We start from the raw sequence: 26,437 nt of genomic DNA on the forward strand, positions 1-26,437 counted from the left end.
AAAGTGGAACAACCAAACGTTTGGTATTTCTGCATAAACATTTGATCAGTTAGCAAAATTTCCATCAGCTTTCTGCAGACCGATTAATTACGGTATATTGTTTTAGAATTGCAAAATAATACTTACTATTTTTGATCTTGGTCTGTTGTTGGCCATCATTCATACATTACTGAGATCCCTGCACACCAACCAACAGATATGGCAGTGAGTGTGTGGCCAGGGAGGGTTGTCCATGCACTAGCGCCCCCTGCTGGTTGGCTGGGACACCTGCACCACGCTCACACCGGCCGTCTGACATGCTGTTAGTTCAACTGATCAAAAGCACAGTGTCACAAACTGCCAAGTACTGAAAGCTGGCATTAAACGTCTGGTCACATATGTGTGTTTTTACCTTGTATTCGATCACACAGTTGAAATTTTGATTTCAATGAAACATTTTAGACACTTCTGATTCAGCAAAGTTCTTGTACAGCATCATTTTGAACTTTTTGTTGTGAATGGGAAAAAAGGGCTTGTATAGTATAGTTATAATATGTACGGTTTAAAGAAGTGTCATTTAAATTTGTCGAAGTTCAAGAAAATATTGAAAAATTTTCATCAGAACTTCTAAACTTAAGGTGACGTCTTAAATTTTTTTTTTTTGCTTGACCAGCAGTCAAAAGAACCAAATATATTCAATTCACAACCACATAAGATAGTGAAAAGCTGAAACTAGGTCATTCTTGGAATTTTTGCTTGATAGATGAAATAAACTTATCATCCATTAAAAGTGCTGTTAATTTTGTCAATGAATCCACTAATCCTTTCAGCTTTGAAAGTGTTGTATTATGCTTTAAATAATGTTTTTCATTTTAGTTTGCAACCACGGCCAATTCTAACAAGAACTAAATAAACTTCCTGCTTTTCAGTGTTGTTTGTGGGATGAAGTAAAAAGATTGTGGCCTGTGTTGTTTTAGCAAGTGTCTACTGGAGAGGAATAATTAACTGCAAGCTAATGAGATACCTCTGCAATAAAATCATGGGAATAATGAAAGTCACAACTAGATGGCTCTCACACAAAAAAAATCTGTCACATGTGCAGTTCTGACAAACATCTGCTGCAGCCACATACATCACCTCGACTATTCCAAATTAGAAGTTAAACTGACACTCATGATTTGGACTTGAGTCTGTGAACATAAAAACTGTTTGGCAGAAGTTCCAGCTTGAACCTCTTGTGCTCTGGAGAAAATAAGTTTAACGTGTCTATCAAATACCTCGTGGGCTTTCTCGTTGCATCACGCTGACAGGGAGGAAGAAGGAAAGAAGAAGACAAGCAGACAAATTGAAGTTCTCTCAGCGCTTGGAGAGCCAGCACCAAGAGAAGACCCTGCTTCTGCGAGGAGCTGCCTTAGCGAGTTTATTTACAATTCACAAAATACAGGTGTCGCTCTCAAACAGTGTTCAGGCTTTTCACATCAGTGTCGACAAACCACCAGTTCCTCTGCTGCGCTCTCTATTGCTGTCTTTGGTTTCCCAATCTTGAAATTTGAGGAACACTCCTACAATCCTTTTAAATACTCTTTACCCATTCATGTTTTCCCCTCTCACACATATAGTGTGTCTGAATTTAAAATAATCCAGGTTTTTTTTGCTACCTTCCCGGTGAGGATTTTGTGCGCGTTCAACAAAAACCTGATTTTTCACAGCGCAATCTTGATAAAACTTGTTTCATACTTGTATTATTCAACATAGAGGTTGGCTTCAAAACCTAGCTGGTTAAACAGTTTGGGTTTATCTATATTTGTCCATATTTTTATATATATTTTATGTACAATTTAACCTATTTTATGGCTTCATAAAACAATATTACATCTGAGGATCTCTTTGTAGTAGTTGTGCGTTGGATATATGGCGGCATACTGAAGGCATGTGTACAAGTAATTCGACTTTATTCTCTGCACTTGTTTTAAGGTCAGAGTTTCCAGTTTTGTCCTAACAATGATAAAGAGGTTGCTGTTAAGTGCTAGGACGCTGTGTGGTTTTTTAAAAAAAAAACAACAAACTAAATAAAACTAAACAAAAGTGATTGTCTACGGTGAACACAGCTGAATGTCTGTTTCCTGCCGCCTGCAATGAAAGATTCTTGTTCCAAAACTCTTCAAATGCACAAAAGAGAAAAATAAAAGTCCTTTGTTGATTAACACTGGTGCAATATATGGCACCTTACGTACGTTGAACATGTTGAAAGATGTGACTGAAAAATTCACCAGCATCGGTCTCCATGTGTAAGCCACTTTAATGGCTCCGTCCAGAGACGATATGAAGCCTTCAGATGTGCGTGATTTGAAAGCATTCGGTGCAAACATACTGAAATGACAATATGAAAGAGTTAAATGCAAGAACCTTTCTCATACTGTCCTTCAAAGACATCTTACTGTGGTCTAATGCTAACTGAGAATACAAAAAGCTGAGTTATTTTGACCCATCTTTACTTAATGTTTCTGTGTTTTTCCTTTGAAGGACAGCACAAGGTAGATAGCTCAGTTAGGCCGTGTGGAGATCAAATCTGGTCAGTCAGTCACTGCTGAGTTCTAAGATATAGTGAATGAGTGGAAATTCAGTAACACAGAGGCACGTACACACACGCTCATACATGTTCCACTCGAGTGTTGAATACTTTAGTATTTTCCATCCAAAACTGACTTGCACTTTCTAAAACAATCAATAAATTACGGGCTGTCTTGCTCACATGAAAGAGGGAATTGAGTAATTTCATGTAATTCCTTGTTTCATTTAAAATAAACTGTCCTCAGTAGTTCCTTCATCTGAGTGTTAGTGTACATCAGCACGAGTGTTGAAGCTAATTTGATATTACTGACTCTGTAAACTACAGTTGCTGTTGTTCTTTAGTGTACAGGATGAGCTGTGCGCCCCCCTGTGGTGAAAGGAAATATGGCAGTAATACTTGCAAGTGCAACACAAGCAGTAAAGAGATGTGGGTTAACTCAGTTTTCGGGCAGTTTGTACATACTTGGATAGATACATTTTTGTCTTCCTGGCTCTGGACTCAGACACATTCTAACTATGAGGTTAAAGTGCTGACTTTCAGGTTTAAGGGTATTTTTTCTTATTAGTGCAGAACCTCTAGCCTGTATATCCTTTTGGGTGCTATGTATAAAAACAAATGCAACAATTTCTACAGTTATAATTGGAAGTGAATGTAAACACTCAAGTTAAAGCTCCAAGTCAACACTTTAACCTCAGAGTCATGGATTTTATTTATTAAAATGTACTTGAGTTTGAGCCAAAACAAAACTTTCTAACAACGCTAACAAACTGCACTGTGGGTGGTTGAGGGAAGTGAGCAATTCGTTTGAAATTCAACTTAACTTTTACTATGTGTAACGCTCCATAAATAACTGGCTTTTTGAAAGCCAGTACAGGGAGTTTGTCAAGTTGAACACTAATATGAAAAATAGTTCAAGCATCAGAATTTAGTAGGTCGAGTCTTGGGAACCAGGCCTTCCTGTCTACAACTTTATGGAGCTTTTCTTACCAACTGGTATTACAGGACATCTTGTCAGCCCTACATGTAATAATTAAGTATTCAAGACAAGTTGTCTCCTAACAGTTTTACATCTTCTCACCTGCTATGAACTAGTTCAGACCACACGCGCTTAATTGGTCTCAGTGAACAAAATAAGTTGACTTTTTGCTCAGAGAATCTAAGATTCAAGCCATCAGATGTTTAGAAATCAATTCTGACACCAGTGACTGGTACGGTGCAATAAACTTCTGTGTTGTTGATACCCAATTCTTCTGCCAGGTGTTTATTTGTCTGCATCACGATCTCCACGCAGCCGTCTCTCATGCTGGCGCTTGGTGATGATGTATTTGAAGAATTCGTAGACGGACCAGCTGATGGCTGTGGAGGGCATCTGGTAGATGATCCGGGCTTGAACGCCTTTGAAGAAGGCTGGCATGCCTCCCATCCTGTACACCGTCCGAAAAGCCTTGCCCAGTCCGGAGATGTGCCGGCTGCCGGAGGCTGACGCAGTGGCTGCTCCAACCGCTCCACCTGCCGTGGTGGCGTCAGCCTGGATCACATGTATGGCCTGAGCCTCCTGTGTGTTGAGGAGGGTCTTGCAGACGTCGAGGGGAGTGGTGGCAGCGGCGGCCAGCGCTCCAGCCAGCGCACCAGACACAACGTGGGAAGAAGGGTTGTACTGTCTGTGGGGGTTGAGGAGCTCTTGGAGGTACTCGTAGGTCATGAAGTGGAGTGCCTGGAAGGGCACATTCATTGTCAGCTGGGTGGTGTAGCTGCGGTAGAAAGCGGCTGGGCCCTCCTGCCTCAACAAAGACCCCATACAGTCAAGCACGCCACGGTAAGGAGAGTTGAACATCTGCATTCGCTGTTTCACAACTGAAGCGGAAAAAGGAGGGGAAGGAAAGGAAATCAGCAAGGCAAAATACAAGCAATATATCTGACATGGTCCCACACTGGGAGGAAGGCAGGAACACTAGAAAGGAAGTGAGTAGGTGATTCAGGGAGTACGAAAATAACTTTTGCCTCAAAAACAATTTGTTTTCTGAATAACAATCAATGGCAACAATGGGTGGTTGTCAAAATATTAAACAAATAATTTGAATTATTAAAAGCCTAATGATTTAAAGCATTGGGCTTTAGGCCTGTTCAGCACTGCAGGGGCTGGTTTTATCAGATTTTTAAAAAATGCACAGAAAGAAGATTTATGTTCATTGTTGTCTTGTTCAAACGAAACAACAAGACAATCTTGACATGATCATAAATGGGATTATGATAAATACAATACATATTTCAAAGTAATGATGTCACTCGTAGACTTATTTGTCACAGTAACATTTGGGCTTCCACGTCACAGCTCTCCTGTGACACAGCTGAGTTCTGAGTCTGCAGCTCCACCTACTGTCCTGATGGTAGAATAGCACCATCAGAGGCATTTTCTATAATGGTCTTAGAAGGAGGTTGAGAGCGTCTATAAATAGACAGTAAGTCTTCACTTCACAGAAAATACAGTGTGTGTGTGTGTGTGTGTGTGTGTGTGTGTGTGTGTGTGTGTGTGTGTGTGTGTGTGTGTGTGTGTGTGTGTGTGTGTGTGTGTGAGAGTCAGGTGAGCTGACATCAGAAAAGGAGGCTTACCTTCAGCTGGGTTCATGATGGCATCGTGCAGCACTGTGGCCATGCAGCCTGCCACACCTGCAGGACAGAGAAAACCATGACGAGGAATTAAAATCCTCAACCACGAGGAGATAAAGTTTCCACCCTCCTACATATCACCAAACTGATATCTTTATTTAAAGCATATGTCTTAAACTGCGTTATTAGTCTGCTGTGAGCCAAAACACCTTGCTTTAGGAATTAGCAACATTAAACTACACATACAGGAGTATGTGTTTGCAAGCAGTATTAACACTCTACCATCTGTTGTTATATTACCTTTTAGCTTTCTCCTGCGATCCAGATCTCCCTCCCTTTCTATCCTTTTTTATTAGGTCAGAATTGTGGTATTATAGAATTGTAAGTAAGCTGCGATAAATTTGTGCATCATGACTAAATAGTAAAATTTTCATTTAGGTCTGTGTGCATGTGTGGGTATGCATCTTACCATTAGCAAAGTGGCTGTTGGCGCCAGGATGAATGGCGTCACTGAGCGAGAACTTGATCTTCTCATAGCAGGCAAAGTAGAGAGCGTGGGCAGGCCCTGCCCCCACTGCCAGCACATTCACGCCTCTGATCGGCCGCCACACGCCCTCGGTCCGCACAATCTGCCGCAGGGCGTCCATCACGTTCCTGTAGCGTGCTCCTGGCTCGGGGTGGAGGCTCTGCATTCGGGTCTGGGGAAGAGGAACACAAGACACATAAATAACTTACATATCGGTGGCAAAAACTGTACAGAACAAGTGAAGTATTTTATTTAGGAAAAACTTTGAAAACAGAACAATTTCCAGCATCATCAAAACATGCAGGCAAAACTTCTGGTCAGAGGTTCAAAGGTCAGGATGTCAACAATAACACTTAAACAACCATATTGAACATGTAAGAGCAAAGTGAAATACAAAATATTTTTTTATTCAGTGTTAGAGGGGTAAAATGTTTAAACACTAAAATGTGATTAGTTGAAAGTATTACACCCCACTTTAATCTCAAGATATTGTGATATTTTAAAGATACATGTGACAGGCCTATTTTTGCACGCTTGCAGATCTTTAAGAAAAGGTGTGGAAGAAAGCAAACATGAGAGAGAGGCTCTTACACTTTGTTAAACCCTTCAACTGGAACTTGTCCATCTAATAAATGCACTGCCAGTGCAGGGATCCTGTCCTCAGACAAACATAACTTCTGTTACAAGAAACCACTGATGCACAACAAGCTTGACCAAGACAGGAAGCAGTTTCATCACTGTGTCCAAATTTCAAGCAGTGTGTGTGTATGTGTATGTGTGTGTGTGTGTGTGTGTGTGTGTGTGTGTGTGTGTGTGTGTGTGTGTGTGTGTAGTTGTGTCCCTGTAGTGTCTACATCTCACTCTGATGGCCTGTGGACTAGAAATCACACCAGCTTCGCCAACCACAAACCACGAATCAGGACTGCTTACAGACAGGAAATGGTGCAGAGCTAAACACTCAGCTTGCCACTTGCATTGCTCAGATAAGCAGTACTGTTTTCAGGGCAGCCGCTTGTGTGCATGGGGGAAAAAAAAACGACAGAGTACCAGAAAAATGAAGAAAATTTCAAATCTCCAGACCTAGTTGAAGCAATCGTCAAACTTTTCCGATCATGCAACAAATGAATTTCCCCAGGCCACACCCTCCCCTCAGCGGGAAGTATTTACAGCAGAGGAGGGAGGACGGCAGCCTCCTGGAGGCTGACATGGACATTCACGCTCCCCGTTTCTGGGAAATGGTAACTCACATGGAATGTGCTCAGTCATCCACAGTGTGTGCCAAGCTGTGACTGTTCAACCCAATGCCGAGAGACAGCCCGACAGTTTGACCAAACACAGAATCAGGAGTCAGTGAACATAAAAACAATACAGAGGACTTCGTGTTCATGTTACTTTTTCACATGGCAAAACCCCCTTTGCCCCAGCTGAGTGAACCCACGATGGCTGAGCTGAATGTAGAGAACTACATCAGAGAAAAATGCATAGATCCAACAGAAACAATCCCTGTGATGTACCAGAAAGCAATATTTCAACATCCATTGTCCAGTGACTGACTATCTTGACATGTACTGTTAATGAACCTTATTTGGACTACAGGGAAGTACAGTAGTTTAAGTCTGAATACAAACAAGACGACTGGTGCTATTTTAAAGCTGCATTTGTGAAGAAAAAAAAAATCATGAGGACCTCAAAGATTCAAACGACAGCTCAACCGCAATCAAGATGGAGTCACTGACTCACTCATGTGACGTATGATGTTGTGCATTACTAACTGTGAAGGGAAAGTTAAGGAGGGCAAATCAAATACGTGTAATATTTTAATTTAACATTTTAACTGCAGTGCTTGTTTTCACACTTAGTTGCTGTAGAACAGGATTATCGTGCATACAAAATGCACTATGTATTTTCAACCTGTTATCTTGTGTGCTAATATTTCAGTTACAGTCGTACTACATGTGTAAAGTTTGCCTTGTTGCTGGAGAACGGTAGACACTAACCTCTGAGACTAAAACGATGATCTCTGAGGTATTACCCTTCAGCCTAACAGCTACATCTCACTCCAACCTTGCTTAGTAACAAACGGTCCATGATTGCATTGAATTACAAAGGGGTAATACTGTTCACATTTATTATCCACACAGACTGGAGAGCTTCAAATGTCTCTGCCGCCACGTTTGTAGAGCAAATCTAGCACTGAAATTACAGATTTCATTCCTCTGGTCATTGGTATTACAAGGACCATGTGAACATTTTGTTTTTATCTTTGTGCAACATGTCTTATTCATGCTCATCTTAACCTGAAAACCTGAAAAGTTATAAAAACAGATCTGGAAGTGTTTGGTTTTTTAGTCCCTCTTTAAAGACCTTTAAAGACTTTTCCATGAGGAAAAAAGAGTGTGAAATGTAAAGAAAGAACTGAAGCATCATACATGCTAACAGATAAAAATGTTGTTCTACCTGCTGTGTGAGCAAAAGAAAACTAAGATTGTGAAAATAGAGAAATCTTTGGTTAGAGGAAGTTGTACACAAAGCATTGCTGCAATGACAAACCAAACTGACTTCCTTGAGTTAACAAAATATGTAATGTCCTGCCGTCTTTTACTACGACTTTGTGGCTGAAACAGGCAGAGTCTGACTGGGGGGGACACAAAAGCAAAAAAAGACAAAAATCAAAAATCTTTCACCTTGTCTTTTAAGTTTCAATCCCACTGAAACTTTACCATAAGCTTTTCCTTTCATAATATGAAAAAGTACCAATAATATATATATTTATGCAGAAAAAGTAAAAAATGTTATTCATGCTTACATCAGTCAAAACATTGTGGCACACACAGAATTTGAATGCTCGACTGACTCACCAGGACAGAATTCTAGTTATTTCTGCATCTGATAATACAAAAAAGACTATATGCTGTGCACGATGGAAGTCTGGTGCAATGATCTGCAATGGAAACTGCTCTTGTAAACAAGGGTGTGATGAAGTTCAAGGCCATTTTGCTAAAAAATGCACAATGAACTAGAGGAGCTATCATCTAGGAATTTGTTATGAAAAAGAGCGTTGTCTGATTGGCCACTGCTCAGGGAAACCACTGAGAACTGTTTGTTCTTTATCCTCCGATACAGCAAGAAGAACTTGACAGACAGAAGAAGAGGCACCACTGTCCTGTCATAAACAACGACCAGTCAAAGACAGCATACCTCATTTGCATTGAACTGTCAACATCAAGACAACTGATACGTCCGACAAGTCATTTCTACTTTTAATTCATGGGTCCTTGATGAAAAGTCAGTTACAGTGTCAATCCAACAGCTTTTGGCAAAAGAATCAGGCCGTAAATCAGAGGAGAGTTAACTTTCCAAGTCTGTAATGAGTGAGTGGTCAGTTTGGTCTGCCGTGCTAAGGTCCAGTAAATGTTCCTCATTTAACACACAGGATCTGTGTTGCAATGCCAGTATAAAAAAACTAATATTGTACAGTCTGTGCTTCTAGGCTTATTTTCATAGCATACTGTTTTCACAACAGGAAATGAATGTTCTCTTCTGCTTTGTTTTATACAGCAGGAAATCATAAATATAAACCAAAAGATGTAAGCAAAACCTTTTCCGGGGACATTCTTGCTCTCAGCACTGTTCACAACTGGTTATACTATCTTACATGTAGCTCCTCGATGTGCCTTGCTGTACTCTGCATGTGGGGCAACATCATGCTCTAATTTTTTTTTTATTTAGAGTAACAACATATTTGAATGTACTCAATTTGGTCTTATTTACAATTCAAGTATGCAACATACTTTGTTGGAATTAGAAAATGTTTTAACTTGAACTCAGTGAGGAAGTCATGAAAACACACTTAAAGTCTAATTTCAGAGATCTGTTTGAAGGGGGACCCCACAGACACAGCTGCCAGATTATATAACAATTCTCTTTACAAAAATTGTGGCTGTGTAGTAAAACACTGAATGAACGAATGAATAAATAATGAATCAGCCCACTCCACTGTTGGTACAACTTTTCGTTTACCTTTCGTGGATTGATTTGGTTGGGCAATCATAACCCTACAAAGTTATGTCATCTATATTGGTTTACAGTAAATACATAGAGGCAGAGATGACTGACGGGTAATACTGTCGACCGTTGATCGTGACTGATGACCCACCTGTGTTAATCATCTACGAGGTTACTTCTATATCTTCACAATGAACTTTCCACATGACCTCCTCAGGTAGATTTCGCCACATTAAAGCCTCCAACAATTGAAATAAGTTTCAAACAAAGTATTCATCTCTAGCTAGATAACCTATGTTAATTTGCCTGGTACATTGTCTGGCACATAAGCAGCTAAGTCAGAAAGTGTTGACTTATAAAATGTGGCGTCTCCGATAACGGAGACATGTTAGCATGCTTTAGCTAATAGGCTACTGTGCGTTGTACGCTAGCTAAGTGAATGGGGGCACAACTGTCAAAACAGTTTGTTAATATACAAAAATCTACCAAAATGAAAGTTGGACGAGGATAAACATACCCACTTATGTTTAGATTTTCACTATGACCACCTTGCGTTGCGTTATTTCCTGTTTAGATAGCGTTAGTCAATTAACTGACCTCTGTTAGCAAGACCTATTAGCTAGTAGCCTCGTCAATCGAGCTCAGGATTGTGATGAGGCCTACGTTAGCTCCAGGTTTATGCAACCAGTGGCGGTGTTAACGGTGACATAAACTGGGCCTGAAAACGTCTTAAAATAAGCAATATGGTGTATTTAGTTGATCTGGTACCTTGACACAGTCGATTGGGTACATAAGGCAGTGCTCCATGATTCCAGCCACGGACCCTGCCAGCATGTGAGTGCTGGTGGATACTCCCTGAGGCAGTCCCTCATAGTCTATTTCTGGCTCGACAGAGGTCGAAGTCTCCGGAGTTGCTCGATGCAACATCGGGGCAAAGTCCTGTTCCCCTGCCATTCTTGGTGAAAGAGACCCGACAAATCCTCCCGTGGCGTCCATGACCCTGCTGCCCAGCCATCGAAACTCTGCCCCGGCTGCAGCGCCTTTGACCCGGCTGTCGACGCCCGGTGTTTCCACGGACGCTCGCCGGGACACGAAACCGTCCGCTTCCATCCAAGGGTGAAAGAGTTTTGTCCGTCGAGTCTTTTCGAATCGACGACTCTAGCGACCCGCCTGTTGGTGTAGTCTTCCCGGCAGCTTAATAACTGTCCCAGCCGGGCCGCAGAAACTCTTGGTGGGTCTCTGCCACTGCGCGCCAGACAGTTATGTAGGGACCGGAAACCGGGAGACCAGGCGGTGGGCTCTTAGTGGATATGTCTGTGAGTCACATTAGAAACTACAGCTCATTCGACAAGATGACTGTCAATCACTGACAGGCCATCTTATTGGCTAATTCGGCCTTAAAGTGAGGCGGGCAGATGAAGTGTTTGGAGATTCAGCGTCAGTGAACGTACGCGATTTTGTAACATTAGGAGGTCACATGTATGTACGGAAAGTGTTTCACAGGACGTCCCAAATTGGAATTATAACCATAAAGATTCATAATTCGCAATAATTCATAATCAATGCATTTTGGTGTAGGTTATTCATGGAGGAGAGAAAGGTAAATGAAATTTCCTGTTTAAACTACACTCATTAAAGTCCCTCTGTTCACCAGCCTCTAAAAGAAAACTGCGCAATTTGGAAAGTCTGAAGTTAATAGATGATTGTAATCTCCCATTTTCCGTGTCCAGCTTCAGTCGAACACACTTTTAATAAATCACTCACTGAGTTTTTGTTCAGTTTATTTCATTATTTTTTGTATGGTAAGAAAAGGCTATTTTTTGATAGTGAACTGATATTTGATCATTAGTCTATGTGATTCAAGGAAATTTCAATTGATGCTTTTGTGTCATGAAACTCTAACACAAGTTTGACAGTAGTTCTACAGTTCAACAAAATAAAACTGAGGGGAAATATTTATTTGACGCAATGACCTGATATTAAATTGACATTGTCCTTAATGATTTGTTAATTTCCATCTATTTGCTCATAACAAGGTCCACCACTGTGGCCGGGCTAAATAAAGGTTGGTCTTACTAGTAACAAACAAACTCTAGAATTTGGTAAATCATCCACAGCATAGTCTCATGTCGCCACATGGTGGCATATGCTGCCTTCAGGTGTTGCTCGAGATCCCTCAAATTCTAAAATCAATGAAACCCAAATTTGAAATCCTTACAAAAAAAATCTTACATTATCAACAGAAAAGTCAAAAAGTAGTCAATTTTAATTCTACCTAATTCATAGTCACGGCTTTGTTGGGTAGTTCACATGCGTAGTGTTTTTTCCTATAGCACCTCAATGCGGCAGACTGCTGGACGGGTTACGTATTTGATGACGTATCGGACGGGGCGCCCGGAAGTGTGTTGGATTTTTCGGTCATTTCCTCTTCTACGCCGTCTTTTTAAATAATCTCCGTGAAGTGCTGCGAGAGAAGAAAACATTTTATTATCGTGTCTGTCGAAGGAACAACAGATTTCAAGGAACTGTACTGTTATGGCAGGGGATCCGCATATTTAGGTAAGTTTATATCAGACATTGATAGCATATGGACGTACGGTAACGTTAACAGCAATTTAAGTAGTTGACGAGCGTACCGTTAGCCGGTTTGTAACTGAGCTGATGCTAACTTACATTAATAGATGCAGTAGTAACGTTAGCCTGTTGTAGCTAAGGTGGAAAACATATAAAATTTATTCTTGGTGGGTTGTTCCGTCCAGTAGAACAGCTCTGTGTTTTGTATGCAACAGTTTTACGTTATATAACTGGGAAATAAGCAATTTACTCCTCTTCTAATGGCCTGCATTGGCAAGAGCTGGGGTAGTGCTAAAATAAACAGCATTTTAGAGGGTTGTCAGCACTATGAGGCAGTATTAAGTCTTTCTCCGTCCTCTTACCTCCAGGCAGAGGAAAAGTCTCTGAACAGGATCCTAATTAGCCTGCAGGCACCATGAGGTGACGACTGTGTGTCTCGTGTTTTTGCCGACGTGGACTTATGGCAAGGTAATAAACTGATAACTGTCTCTGTGAGCGCATTCTTGAGAAGCCCTGATGTATGGTCCTTCATAATGTGCACTTTAACTGCTAACAGAATATGTCCTGATGTCTCACTCCACAGTGTTGATAGTAGTTGTTCCTCCTCCACAGGATCACGTTTTCCTGCCTGCCGGCCTCCTGGTACTGCAGCGTGTCCCTGCTGTCTCTGGGTTGTGCTCCCAGGCAGAGACTGCTGCTGCTGCTGCTGCTCTTCATCACTTCTGCCGTCCTCCTCCTGGGAACCTACCAGAGGCAGCTGTGGGGTCCACAGAGACGGCCCGGGGCCCGGGTCAACATGTGAGTAGACAGAGAGTTCTGCACAAACATAGGAGAACTATAGGCCTTGTTACGTTGGAACACAGAGGCAGTCTGGTTGAAGTCTTCCTTGTTGGAAATATTCCTTGTTGGTTATATTTATTTTTATACACTGTATAACTAACCCTAACCCTAACCCCCCCCCTCATGTGAACCTAAAAATTTGTAGCAAGGCTGGAAAATTCTTGGTAAACAGAGCCGGCTGATAATCGGTCATACGAGAACAGTTATCACATTTGTTTTTGAAGCCAGGCAGCTGAAAGTGACATGAACTCACTTTGTGGGAATGACTGCAGGTGGGCTTTCTTTAGAGATACACAGATGACTTTTGTGAGTTAAAGGCACTCTGAGTGCCTGCATTTCTGAGTGTGTCTTTTGCACATGCGGTTTAATTAGACATACACTGAAAGGAGGAGAGTGCCATAGACAAATGTTCACCTCAAATGTTTTACATCTCCTGTATGTTCATGAAATTTGATCCAAAGCACCTGACAGGATGGCGAATATTTTGTGTTGATGTAGCCTGCGGGAAGCAAACCTGTATACCTTACTGTGTTAGAGCTGTGATTTATGCAGGAGAATATTCCAGTTAGGCAATAGCAATGTATTTTAAAAACATAGACAGTGGAGTTTAGTGTGGTATTGTTGCTTTGTGAAGTAACCAAGATGCCTACTGCCCCAAAGAAGTGTGTGTTGGTTCTAAGATATTAATAATTATCTAAGTATTGGACATTTATTTCAGATGTATCTGCTTTTGGAAGAAATTCCTCTGTCGTGTTTTCTTAATCTTGCGTATTGAAACAGGATGATGCAGAGGTGTGGGTAAAGATGAAAGAATCTGCGAATATTGTGAACTGAAGGAGGTGGAAAACAAGCTTCATTTTATTCTCCACTTTCCTTCATGTCGTGATTTGTGACAAACATTTTTTTTAAAGTTCGTGTTCCGCTTTGAGATTTGTTCAGACTGAGGATGGAGCTTTGATTTAAGTTTGTTTTGATAATGTTTTTGCATTTTCTGAATATTTTCTAAAGCTATACATCGTTTTAATGATATTAGCAGATGCATATTTAGACTTTGCTTTGTATAAAGTTGAATATTATGTTTAGTCTTGTGAGGTTGCTTGTATGTATTTATTTAGTGTCTTCTGGGACATTTTATGTAGGTTCTTCATATTTGTACAAGGCCATTATATTGTCCTGTTAGATACTGTTAGGTTTACATATTGAAATGTTTAGTTTGTTGTTGATGAATGCGTGTGAATATTTCCATGAGGTCATGTACATGAACCATTCATTCTCATGCTTCTTTTAAAATACAGCGTTCCTCATAATGTTTCTGCGTTCTCTCATCCAGGTACCTCACCATCGCAGAGTCCATGGAGGCCACTGACATCCTCAACCCTGCTCTGAATTATGGGATCGTGGTGGACTGTGGCAGCAGTGGCTCCCGGGTCTTTGTGTACTACTGGCCACCCCACAATGGGAACCCTCACACCCTGCTGGACATCAGACAGATGAGGGACCGTGACCGCAAACCAGTCGTCAAAAAGATCAAACCTGGTGAGGAAGTGGAGCTCAGTTGCAGCCGAGTTTGCTTTTGTTTGGCTTTTGTCACATGTCATAAAATATTTAAGTGTTGCAGACAAAGCCTTGCTGTGAACTGACTGAGGACTTCAATCTGTATATTCACCCGTGAATGTTCCTACTGTCCTCCATGGACAACTGTAGTTCCTTTGTGTGTTACAGTCTCAGTCCTTCCAGTGCATTCTGGGAAAGAAAATGGAACAGTTTTTGATCAAGAATCAGCCAAGACCAAAGCAACAACTCTCAGTTTCTCTATTTATTTTATTTCTCTATTTTTAATCATATAAAACCAAACTTAAACCATCATTATACGTGTTGTGCAAATGCAGCAACGTTGGTGATGAAAAGGATAAAGATTGTACAGAAGTTTGGTCAAATGTCATCTTTTAAACTTCAGTGGTGGCACTGAGACGCAGACAGGTTCAGCCAGTGTTGAACACTGGAGTGCCAGCATGAATGTCATTACTTATCATCGTGTGTTTGTTTGGCTCACAGCCAGAAAACTGAAAGAGATACGAGAGTGCTTTCATGGAAAATAGAAAGTAGAAAAAATAATGAAACATTCAGTTCAAACATTACTCTGTAGCTGTTTTTTCTCGTATGGGAAACTCTCTTGTGTCGTCTTGAGCTGAGCAGTTTGTCAGGAGTCGTGTTTGTGATGACATCGTTAGTTTGTTAAGTATTTGAGCCGTGCCAGCAGAAAGGACCACGCTGTCCTTGTCACTCTGTTTTATCTCAGTCGCACCAGATGATTAGCTACACTGAGTGTGTTCTAGGAGCAGCAGGTCAAGGCTACGTGGAGCTTTAAACCCTGGAACATTATGTAACAGCTTTGATGGAAGAACCAGTTTTTCTTGTTGTTGGCTGCGCAATCATAATCACAACTAGGCCGATATTGCAATCATGATCACTGGTTTTGGGAATTCATTCATCTTTTCTTCAGTTTTGACCCACCTGGCCAGACTGATGGTGTTCGCCAATATTAGCTTAAAGGATAACTTTAGTTTTTTACAACCTGGACCTTATTTCTAGCATTAAATACGACCATTTACTCACCCAGACAACTTTGATGGCATTTGGAGTCGTTTTGAAGAAATTAGCCCCAGAGGAGCGGCGCGTATATCAGTATAATGCGAGTACTCGGGGCATCCATGCGCAGCCTCTATATAACGCATAATCTGCGGCGAAACTCGTTCATATTCCAATATTTTGTCATGATATGCTGGTGCTATTCCCCTCTGAGCCCGTGGTGGCATGTTATCGATATCGAGTGTCTCTAGACAACTACTTCTGACGTGGATGATGTTATTACCGAACAGCCACAACACGGCTGACTGCGGCGGTCGGCTACGAATCCGCAATAACCAACCATAGCTGTGCCAAACTACAGCTAAACTAGCCGACCACCGGCTCAGCGGGGAATAGCACCAGCATATCATAACAAAATATTGGAATATGAACGAGTTTCGCCACAGATTATGCGTTATATAGAGGCTGCGCATGGATGCCCCGAGTACTCGTATTATACGGATATACGCGCCGCTCCTCTGGGGCTCATTTCTTCAAAACGACTCCTAATGCCACCAAAGTTGTCTGGGTGAGTAAATGGTCGTATTTAATGCTACAAATAAGGTCCAGGTTGTAAAAAATGAAAGTTATCCTTTAATAACAGATGAGTCATGGAGTTTATGTCGGCTGATAAGTTACAAGATAGAAACACCAAATATATATTTTATAGATAGTTGAATAGTTTGTCCACTACAGAGCAGTGATGAGTTGCAGCAGGCAGATCCAGTAAGAAACTAGCTGGTGAACATAGTGGGGATTTTTGGGCCTTAAATTCACCAGGTGAAAAGAAACACAACTCCAAATGAATAATAATGTTGCTCAGTCACTGCAGGATGTAGAACTAAGCAAGTCTGAATGAAGTCTGAATGTAGTGCTCACAACATGTTTCCACTGCCGTCAAGTGGCTCAAAAACCAGGCTAAGTTTCAGTCTGTTTCTGACCTTTTTTGAACCTTATTTCACAATGACGTCTCTTTTACTCTCACCTTATCTTGACAGCTTCCAAGAGGTTAATTATTTCAGTGTGGTTGTTATCCTTACTCTTGTTTTGTACCTGATTGTTTTGGTGGTTATCTCAGGTATCTCCACCCTGGCGAAGACCCCAACGCAGGCCAGTGACTACCTCCACCCTCTCCTCAGCTTCGCTGCTGCTCACGTCCCGCAGGACAAACACAAGGAGACGCCGCTCTACATCCTCTGTACTGCCGGCATGAGGCTGCTGCCGGAGAGGTAGACAGAACAGCACGTGATAGTGCAGTGTGCATCAGCTTCTTCAACTGAACAATGTTGTGATTAAACATTAGGATTTATTGGAGGACTGTTTTATAAGACTGCATCAGTGATTTCTGTGTAGCTATAAACTGTCTGTGTCCTCAGTGCATTTTAAGTGCATCTGTTTGTTTCTCATGCATCTTTGTGCATTTAAGGAAGCTGATTTTCTAGTTTTGATCCAAGGTCCCTGCTGAAACGGGACCTTTCTTGTAATTTGTAATTAAAAAAACAAACAGCAGAAACAGTTCGATGCACAAGCTTTGGTTTTTAGCCTCAGTTTCAACAAAAATATGATCCATGAGTTTGGTATTGATTGTCGAGCTGCATACACTTGACCGTACACAGAATCGCCTGGTGTTTGTGTATTTTTGTCCAAGCCTCTGTGTCTGTCTTATATTTCTTGTCTCTCTGTGTAGCCAGCAGGCAGCCATCTTAGAGGACCTGGTCACTGATGTTCCCCTGGAGTTTGATTTCCTGTTTTCCCGTTCCCATGCCGAGGTCATTTCTGGGAAACAGGAAGGTGAGGTGACATGCTTGCTTGCTATGGTGCCATTTGTTGCTGGTACTGGTTTGAGAATGTATTTACTGAAAGCAACTATCCTGGAACCAGTCATTTCTAACCGCTGCCTGCCTGTTTTTTGTGTCTCCCCATCGTGGTTTTTGTGATGACCTTTTGCTGCTCAACCCTGAAGGAGTGTATGCATGGATTGGCATTAATTTTGTGCTGGGCCGCTTTGATCATGCTGATGAGGGTGAGTGTGAATGTGAAGGAGACATACCTGAAGCTGATGTTTGTTTTGTTTTTATGACGTCTCTTTCTTCACATGTAAAATAGTCTTTTTAAAAGTACAAAACAAGATAAACACCACAATTTCCTCATGTTTCCCAGAGGACGCCACAGTTGAGGTGACAACAGGGTCTCAGAACCAGCAGCCAATCAGCAGGCGGCGCACAGTGGGCATCATGGATATGGGTGGAGCTTCACTGCAGATCGCCTATGAGGTTCCCAGTGCCATCACCTTCAGTTCACCACAGGAGGTAAAGTAGTGCAGCAAGACATCTGTTGGTGGTGTTTTGTGCAACAAACTGTCCAAAACCCTCAAATATTCAGTTTCCAGTAATGTAAGACCAAGGCAGACTGTAACTCCTCACATTTAAGGGCTTGAAACCATCCTGAAAAATTACTTAAACAATAAATCAGCTATTAAGACAATTGCAGATTAATTTTTTGCCAAATGATTAATGGACTAGTTCTATTACTGACATGGGGAAAAAAAAAAATCATTGTTTCTGTTGAGCCCTGTTAGTCTGGACAGCTGGCCTGACCTGTAGCAATGTGATGTGTCTGTTTTTTAGGAGGAGGCAGGGAAGAGTGTTCTCGCAGAGTTTAATCTGGGCTGTGATGTCGAGCACACACAGCATGTTTACAGAGTCTACGTCACCACGTTCCTCGGCTTCGGAGGGAACATGGCCAGGCAGCGCTACGAGGACCAGCTGGTCAACAACACGCTGGCCAAGAACAGGTTCAGATTCAGACTTACACACACACGCATACACACAGTGTATTATATTTTAGGGCTAATATGCATGCCTTTGTTACAGCTGCTATGATAAAAAAAAAAAAACCTATAGCAGCATCAATGTTCAGTGAGGCAAAGTGCACATTTCATGCACAGACAGCTATCAGTCTGATCTCACCTTGAGTATCCATACATGTGTTTATGTTTCATGTAAGCAGAGTCTAGGTGATTGCTAGCCTCCTTATCTCTCTCTCTTAGTAGTGTTGTTCAGAATCAACAACTATCAGCATGTGAAAATGTTTTACTGCCAACAACAGCTGTTGAAACTGAAACCTTGAGCTGTGTTTCCCTGTGAAACCGACCTCTTTCTGCTTTGAGCCATAAAGCTCAATGTATATTCTCTGTGATCTAACCAGGTGGCACATGATGTAAAATATAGTTTACAAGCCAGCCAGTCTGTTGTTTATGGTAATTATGCAAATATCTCCAAATGAATATGCTAATTAAACAGATTAAAGATGCTATAACTGATGAAGATGTACACGCTGAACTCTCCGTTGTGAGAGCTCCTAAAATGTGAACGCATTTTTGTCATGTTCCGGTTCGTCCAGGTTTCTGACCACACAGACAGGCCTGAGTGAGGACAAACCGTACCTGGACCCCTGTCTGCCCACCGGTCTGTCGGACACAGTAGTGAGGGACAACCACACGTTGTACCTGAGGGGTCAGGGTGACTGGACTCGCTGTCAGGAAGCCGTACGACCCTTCCTGGGCCTCCACAATGGCACCATGTCACCAGGGGGCGTCTATCAGGTACGAACAATTTTTCTTTTTCTCTGAGCTGCACAATAAAGAAAAGACAGTTAAAATAATTGGTTTTTTTTGTAACATTTTGTTAAGTCAATTAATTCAGTAAACAAAAACATGTTCATTCTGACGTATTTCCTTCATTTAAAGGGGAATTCTTTATTCATGAGTTCAGATCAAAGTCCCTGCTCAACCTGGTTTTATTCCTCATGAAGCAGAAATACCCCAAAATAACTTGTAATGTTCTTTCAGGCTCCCATCAACTTCAGCAACAGTGAGTTCTACGGCTTCTCCGAGTTTTTTTACTGTACGGAGGACGTGCTGAGGCTGGGAGGACAGTACGACAGCGGAAAGTACTCCCGAGCTGCTATGGTATCCAGACACACGCCACGGAGTCTCTCACGAATAACCTGGATCAAAAATATGTTCGTAGAAAGTTTACCGGTTGTGTTTGTTTGTGCTTTTTCTGCAGGACTACTGCTCCACCAAGTGGTCGACGCTGAAACAGCGTCTGGACAACAAGCTTTTCTCTCAGCAGGCCGACATTAGCAGACTCAGGTGAGTTCATCCCTTTTCTCCTGCTGTCTTTATCCTGATCCACACTCTGTCTTCGTCCATCTTTCATTCGGTTGTTGCCCCTCATTCTCGATGCCTTGTTCATGTTGTGTTTATTCCCAGCAGAACACGCACACACCTCTGTGAACGCATCACTTATGTGTGGCAGATTTTTTTTCCAGGAAAGAGCCACCAGATACAATATAGAACAACAAATGTCAAGGCTTTAATGGCCTTGCTGTAGAGTAGGTTTCAGTATGGTTCTGTCATTACATCAGTGCTAAACAGCAGCTGCAAGACTGTCATTTATTTACAGGAAAATGGTGCAAATTGGATTTTTTTATGACTGCATATTATCATGTTTTAATGCAAGGTACAGATTTGTTTTTAGATGTCATTTAGCCACAAATTCACCAATTCTCATTTCGCAGGCTGCAGATTCAGATTCTGCTGTTCAGTCACTGGTAGTTCCACACCGACTAACCAGCACCACCAGCAGGAAATGAAAGTAGCAGCTTAGACCTGCACATACAGAGGTGTCAGTATCACCACCTGCAGGCAAAGAAAGCTTTTCTTTTTATAGCTGCTGCTTTTGAGTCTACATGTCATTTAGATTTGTGTTCGGAGATGTGCTCCGGTCAGCATCGAGCAGTCGATGCAAATGGATTCACTCAAACCTCCACCAGGTGTGAAATGCTCAAATAGGAATTCAGTTCAACTGAAGTCTGTAAAACACCAGATGATGATCCGGGATTTTGTAAATGAATTCATCATTTTTTTTTCCTGTTTTAAATTGAAACCAGGCTCAGCAGTGAGCTTTGGCACAGACTTGACTTTTAGACAATTAACACTGAGGCTGACAACTGAGCCAAAGTGTTGATTTCCTTGAGAAACAGTCAGAGCCAACTGTTCTATCAATCAACAACAATGGAAATGATTGCAGCAACATCACTCCAGTATTTAGCATCAAACACAGAACTTAGTCAGCCTGCATCAATAATTTACTTTTAACTTCCCTGTTCAAAGTAATCATGTCATCTTTCCTGGAGGACAGAGATCACATGGTCACACCTTGTAGAGAACTCATGAAAATATTAACAAAGTAACTAATATTAGCATTTTGCTGGTTTAAAATGCTAATTATATAATCTCAAATATGTGGCAATGGCAGAATAGCTGAGGATATTATTTTTTTGCCTGTAGGTGGTGCTCATGGGCATCACGGGTAGGTCTGAACAGCTGTTATTTTCCCTGGCCTGCAGGTGGAGTAGGCTAAGCTGAAACTGCAGCTGATAGTCACTTTCTCTTTGCAGACCTCTACAGAGTAAACACCTGTTGATTTGCCTGCTCTTGCTAACTCAGGTATCAGTGCTTCAAGTCAGCCTGGATGTACGAGGTGTTGCACTCCGGTTTCCGCTTCCCCACCGACTACCCGAGTCTGAAAACAGCCCAGCTGGTTTATGACAAGGAGGTCCAGTGGACTCTGGGAGCCATCCTGTATAAAACCCGCTTCCTGCCTCTCAGGTGACTCCATCATGTCAACACACACACCTCTGCCATCGCAGTGGTTAGTGTTTGAGTTTAATCTGCAGCTTCTCCCAGACCTGTAACCATTTACTCTTTAGACTCAGGAAACAAATCACAATATGCAAACTTTTTCAGAGGAATATGCAAAGTGTGACACAGTGACCGAAACACCAGCCCTCCATCGTCTATCATGCTGTTTCTCCCTTCAGCTAGACTCAAGTAGAAGGCATTTATATGTCCTTATAAGGCAAAAATAAAACATCAAAAGATGAATTAAATTTAGGCTACTCAAGAGAATCCCTCTTAGTGCAGTGGCTGAATACATGACTGTCCTGAATCTTCAACACATGCAGTTTGGTTTTGCCATGGAGCATCACAGATAATACACATGGGGATGACTGTATTTTTCATGTTAACAGACACACACAGGCTATTTTCTGTGAAACCTGTGTCAGTGTGTCGTGTTCATGTGGTCTGCTGCCCTTCCTGTCGTCTCCAGGGACTTGCAGCAGGAAACGTTGCGGCAGAACCACCCCAGCTGGCTGCGCTCCTCCTTCGTCTACAACCACCACCTGTTCTCGCTCTGCATCCTGGTGGTGGTGCTGGCCATCCTGCTCTACGTCCTGCGCCTGCGGAGGATCCACCAGCGGGAGCAGCGGCAGGCCGAGGCCCTGAACCTCCTCTGGGTTGAAGAGGGAGAGGCCCTCCTCCCGTGAGAAATGCTGGACCGGACTGGAAAGATGTTCTCTGTGTTTACCTTCTTCTGTTCAAGACCAGTTTGGAAGAGAGGAATCAACTTTGCATAACAGATTGAAGAGCTATCAAAAATTTGCTCCCCGTTTCGCTGATGTTTCAACCTCATTTAATGGGAGTGTGGACAGTTAATCTGGATTCAGTGAGAAGACAGGTGATACTCCCCAGCAGAGGATGTTTAACACAGGAACATGGATTTGTTGAAGATGGTTCAACATGCATTTAGGAGAAGCTGCCAGAAGGCACAGGAGAAAGACAGTGACCCTGTTGGGATTCAGGTGTTTCTGTGCATGGAAAGATATTCATGTGGTAGAAAGGTGATTTCAACAGCTGCTCGCAGGGTCATTGAATCCCCATTGAAGGCCAAATAATCTGATCTGTCCACAGTGAAACTACATCTCAACTAATCCATCGGCCATTCATCCTCACTAGAGACTGAATCCTGATGACTTTGGTGAACCTGTGCAGCACGTCAGTGCATGGCAGGATACCTCCAGAACGGGTCTGGCTTGTCTCAGCTGCACTTATCAAGGCTAGCATAGCAGGCTGTGTTGATGCCATACGGGCTGGATGGTTGAGATGAGGACGATTCTTTGAGCATTCATGTCATATGACACTAATTTATTTACAGCCCGATACCAAAAAAGTTGGGACGCTGTGAAAAACAGATAAAAACAGAATGCAAACAAAGGGTGTTTACCATCAACAGTTTCACCAAGTGGTGAACCTCGCTCCACCCTCGCTTGTGAACGACTGAGCCTTTCCAGGATGCTCCTTTCATACCCAATCATGATACTATCACCTGTTACCAAGCAACCTGTTTACCTGTGGAATGTTCCAAACAGGTGTTTTTGGAGCGTTCCACAACTTTCTCAGTCTTTGGTTGCTCCTGTCTCAACTTCCTGACATCAAATTCAGAATAAGCAGATATTTACAAAAATCAGTGAAGCTGAGGAGCTCAAACATTAAGCATCATCATTAATCACAGTCTGTTTTATTTTGTTTTACACAGCGTCCCAACTTTTTTTATGAATGAGGGTTGCAACAATCTAACTTTAATTTTGGTTTAATTAACTTAAATGACAACTTTGGCTGACGCGAGGCATCATTTATGAACTGTTCCAGGTATGTCTGTATTATAAAGTGCCACGTTGGATATCTCACGACTTTCAGAAAATCTGATTCAGAGAGTGGAATTTAAGCAGATTAGAGTCTGAATGTGTGTGAATGAGGCACAACAAGACAGGCTTGTTACTGCCGAGCTAAAAAAAACCACCCGTGTTAAAATGCTAAACGTTTATTTAATATAAACGTGTCGATATAGCTTAAAGTACAGCGGAGTTCAACAAGGTCTAACTGACAATGAAGAAAGCTGAGCCAAGTATGACAATGTAGAGCTGAGCCTGACAAGCACAGCCTGAAATGTCCCAAAGTGGCCACTGTACAGGTGTGCAGATAACAACCTGACCTTTCACCTGAAGCCAGACTTGACATTTCTGCCACTAGTGGAGGATCTAAAAACATCAGTTACCTGACAGACTTTGTATAGTTTCCCAAATGCGATATTACATCGCTGGTGCTCCAGATCTGTCTACACCTGCTCCCTCCCTTCAACATGTACATGTGACCTTTGAGTATTAGGTGGCAGATTTGAAGACGACCTGCAGACAGAGAAAGAAGAGGAGGCTGTCACTCAGCTGAGAACTGATTTTTGTTTCACTTTAAATCTCAGCATCCTTCTTTTATCACCTCTGAGCAGGTGAAACATTCACACCTCAAAAGTAAATCAGCATTGCGCTTCAGTGATATCACAGTGGGCTGTCACCGTGAGTGTGACAGTACTTTTCTGCCATCAAAGATATTGTTTCATCTGCACCTCCGTCCGTCCCGATGGGATCATTTCCTCGACGGCGGCCCCCGCGGGCCAGTGATGTCAGCGGCGCAGCTCAGGCCTCAGACTGTGCTTTGATACTTCACGCCACTGTTGTCCTGCCAAGACCCCGTCCAGCACAGATTTTTATCAGAGGAAAGCCAGAGCCAAGAGGCATTTTAGCTGAAATAAGCAGAGAGATCTGCTCTGTGTTTGGATGAAGGCGCTGAAAGACCCCGGAGGCCTGATTCAAACAGATGTCGTCTGATTTCTGAACGCAGTAACTCCATGAAAGGGAAGAAAGTCTCATGCTGCTAGCCAAAATGGATGCTGGGACACGGCAGAAAGCGTTGAAAAGATCTCAGTGTGCGTGAAACATTTTGTGTGGTTTCCAAAATGAACTACTTTGAAGCCATTTTTGCCTTACCCCGAGGGTCTGTTTTATTCCGCTTCAGGTCGACTGTATTCCACAGCTGGGAATGAAGCCACTGATATGGCTGTTTTTATTATTATTGTTATTATTATTGTGTTTTTGTGAGTCTTGACTGATACAGGTGTGCAACAAACCATGACGATGCTGATATGTGTCTGAGTAGCACCTGGTGAATCTTTCTGACAGGTTAAATAAGGGAGCTTTAACTTAAAACTGTGATTCCACTCCACACTGCTGAATGTGTCGTGTACACACTCGTACACACGCCTTTCTTTTCTGACACGTCCTCGTCAAAATTATCAGTGTGTGTTTTTAACCTTCATCTCCTCATCCGTACTTCAGAAATGCTTTTCCACTTGTGAATCTCGAACCACTAGCAGAAGTTTCTGAGACAGCAGCCGGAGAGTCTGAGGCCTCAGAGTGATGTGCTTCTGATGCCCTCGAACACCTCAAACTCTCCTCTTACTGTGGACCTGATTCATCCTCATGTGGTGTGAAGAATTTCTGCTGCTCCTCTGATGTTTGTCTCCCGCCATGGGACCAGTGGTTGAGTGTGTCTTTCGAGCGCTGGGCGTTGTGCAATGTTGAACAGTAACTCACTGAAGGGGACACTTGACTTTGATGTTTTTAATTAAGGTACTTTTAACATCAATGTAAATAGAAACCATTCCAATCCAATAAAGAATCATTTTGTAATAAAATCAGTCTATTGTGTGTGTTACTTTTGAGAAAACAATCTCACCAAAGATCCATTTAGTGTCTTCTCTGGAGCTGTCGATCGTATATCATACCTAGTTTTTAAGCCAACATGGACTGAGTGCTCAGAACAAATGTCTAAAAATCTAAGTCTAAGGCAGTGAATCTAAAATTCATCGATAACTGGGCAACTCCCTCTAATAACTGAATGAGGATTTTGTGATGTGACTGAAAGCTCCAGAAGAGCTATTAAATGGAACAAGTGGTGAGACTATTTTCTGGACTGCCGTTTTCAAGACAGAACTATGAACCTCAATAACGTTACCTATTCAGAACAGCATCATTATTTTTTTTATTCTTAGAAGAAAAAATATTTTTACACAGAAACAGCCTTAATTTAGGCTTCAGATTAGGGATGAGGTCAAAGAGTTCAGCCACTTTACAAAATGACATATTTTCTCACTTAACATCGAGTCAACTGCCGACTGTCAACAGTCAGACAATGATTCACACAATTATTGCCTGGATGTTCAGCACAAAACTGCTTCTGTCACTTTGTGTGTAGAACAGAGCTTAGCACAATGAAACCCTGCTAGAAACTGTGAGCCATTATCTCCATTTGTACAATTTATTGCATCTCTCCTCTCTATGACAGCAGGGATTTGAGTGTGGCTCAGTTGTGCACTCCTTTTTCCAGTAAGGAAGCAGTTTTAATGAAAAGTGAGATTTGTGGATTGAATTTTTTTATGTTGTGAGAACCACTGATAGAACTCCAGCCACTGGAATGCAAGCAAAAGCACCAGACGGAGATCTCAAAACTTGGTAAAATAAATAAAAAATTATCCACATAGTTTGATGCCATTAAAGATGAAACATGAAGAAACTGACCCTTTAAATTTCTGAGTTTAGTTAAGGGTACATTTCTGTGACTGGAAGTTTGTTGAGATTTTGGTCGTTGGACCTTGTCCTCAACAGTACACAACCTGAGAGTAAAAGTTACTCCTCTGTAAGACCACAGCGAGGAATAAAATGGCCCGTGAGCTAACATTAGCCTGTATGAGGTGGATCCTGTGGCAAATCTTTGCCAGTCTGAAATAAAATCATTGCCAGTACACTTCAAAACATACAAAGGGCTGATCCTCCCCTTCAGAATTAAGTTATGTAAAAAAGCTAACTGGTGCAGTAACTGTAAGTGACCTGCTGGTGGTGCTGTGCAGCATTATGTACCAGTGGTCCCACACTGGAAGTGCACATCCTGACTCCAAGATGTGATG

At 42.0% G+C, this 26,437-nt stretch overlaps 2 protein-coding genes across 2 annotated transcripts; one reads left to right on the forward strand and one right to left on the reverse strand.

Moving 5' to 3' along the window:
- Positions 1-1,330: 1,330 nt before the first annotated feature.
- Positions 1,331-10,947, reverse strand: LOC121603883 (mitoferrin-2-like). The gene is made up of 4 exons (XM_041933157.1): positions 10,458-10,947; positions 5,628-5,856; positions 5,162-5,218; positions 1,331-4,405 (listed from the first exon to the last, which is right to left on the reverse strand). The coding sequence occupies exons 1-4, from the start codon at positions 10,797-10,799 to the stop codon at positions 3,813-3,815; spliced, it is 1,221 nt and encodes a 406-aa protein (XP_041789091.1). The 5' UTR covers positions 10,800-10,947; the 3' UTR covers positions 1,331-3,812.
- Positions 10,948-12,112: 1,165 nt separating this feature from the next.
- LOC121604220 (ectonucleoside triphosphate diphosphohydrolase 7-like) lies at positions 12,113-25,162 on the forward strand. Its single transcript, XM_041933674.1, has 14 exons — positions 12,113-12,248; positions 12,632-12,731; positions 12,876-13,061; positions 14,434-14,639; positions 16,810-16,960; positions 17,419-17,522; positions 17,695-17,754; positions 17,892-18,040; positions 18,359-18,525; positions 19,134-19,335; positions 19,582-19,701; positions 19,802-19,887; positions 21,247-21,408; positions 21,911-25,162. The coding sequence occupies exons 2-14, from the start codon at positions 12,724-12,726 to the stop codon at positions 22,125-22,127; spliced, it is 1,818 nt and encodes a 605-aa protein (XP_041789608.1). The 5' UTR covers positions 12,113-12,248; positions 12,632-12,723; the 3' UTR covers positions 22,128-25,162.
- The last annotated feature ends 1,275 nt before the right edge of the window (positions 25,163-26,437 follow it).

Source organism: Chelmon rostratus, chromosome 3 (genome assembly GCF_017976325.1).
Source record: "Chelmon rostratus isolate fCheRos1 chromosome 3, fCheRos1.pri, whole genome shotgun sequence".
NCBI lineage: Eukaryota > Metazoa > Chordata > Actinopteri > Chaetodontiformes > Chaetodontidae > Chelmon > Chelmon rostratus.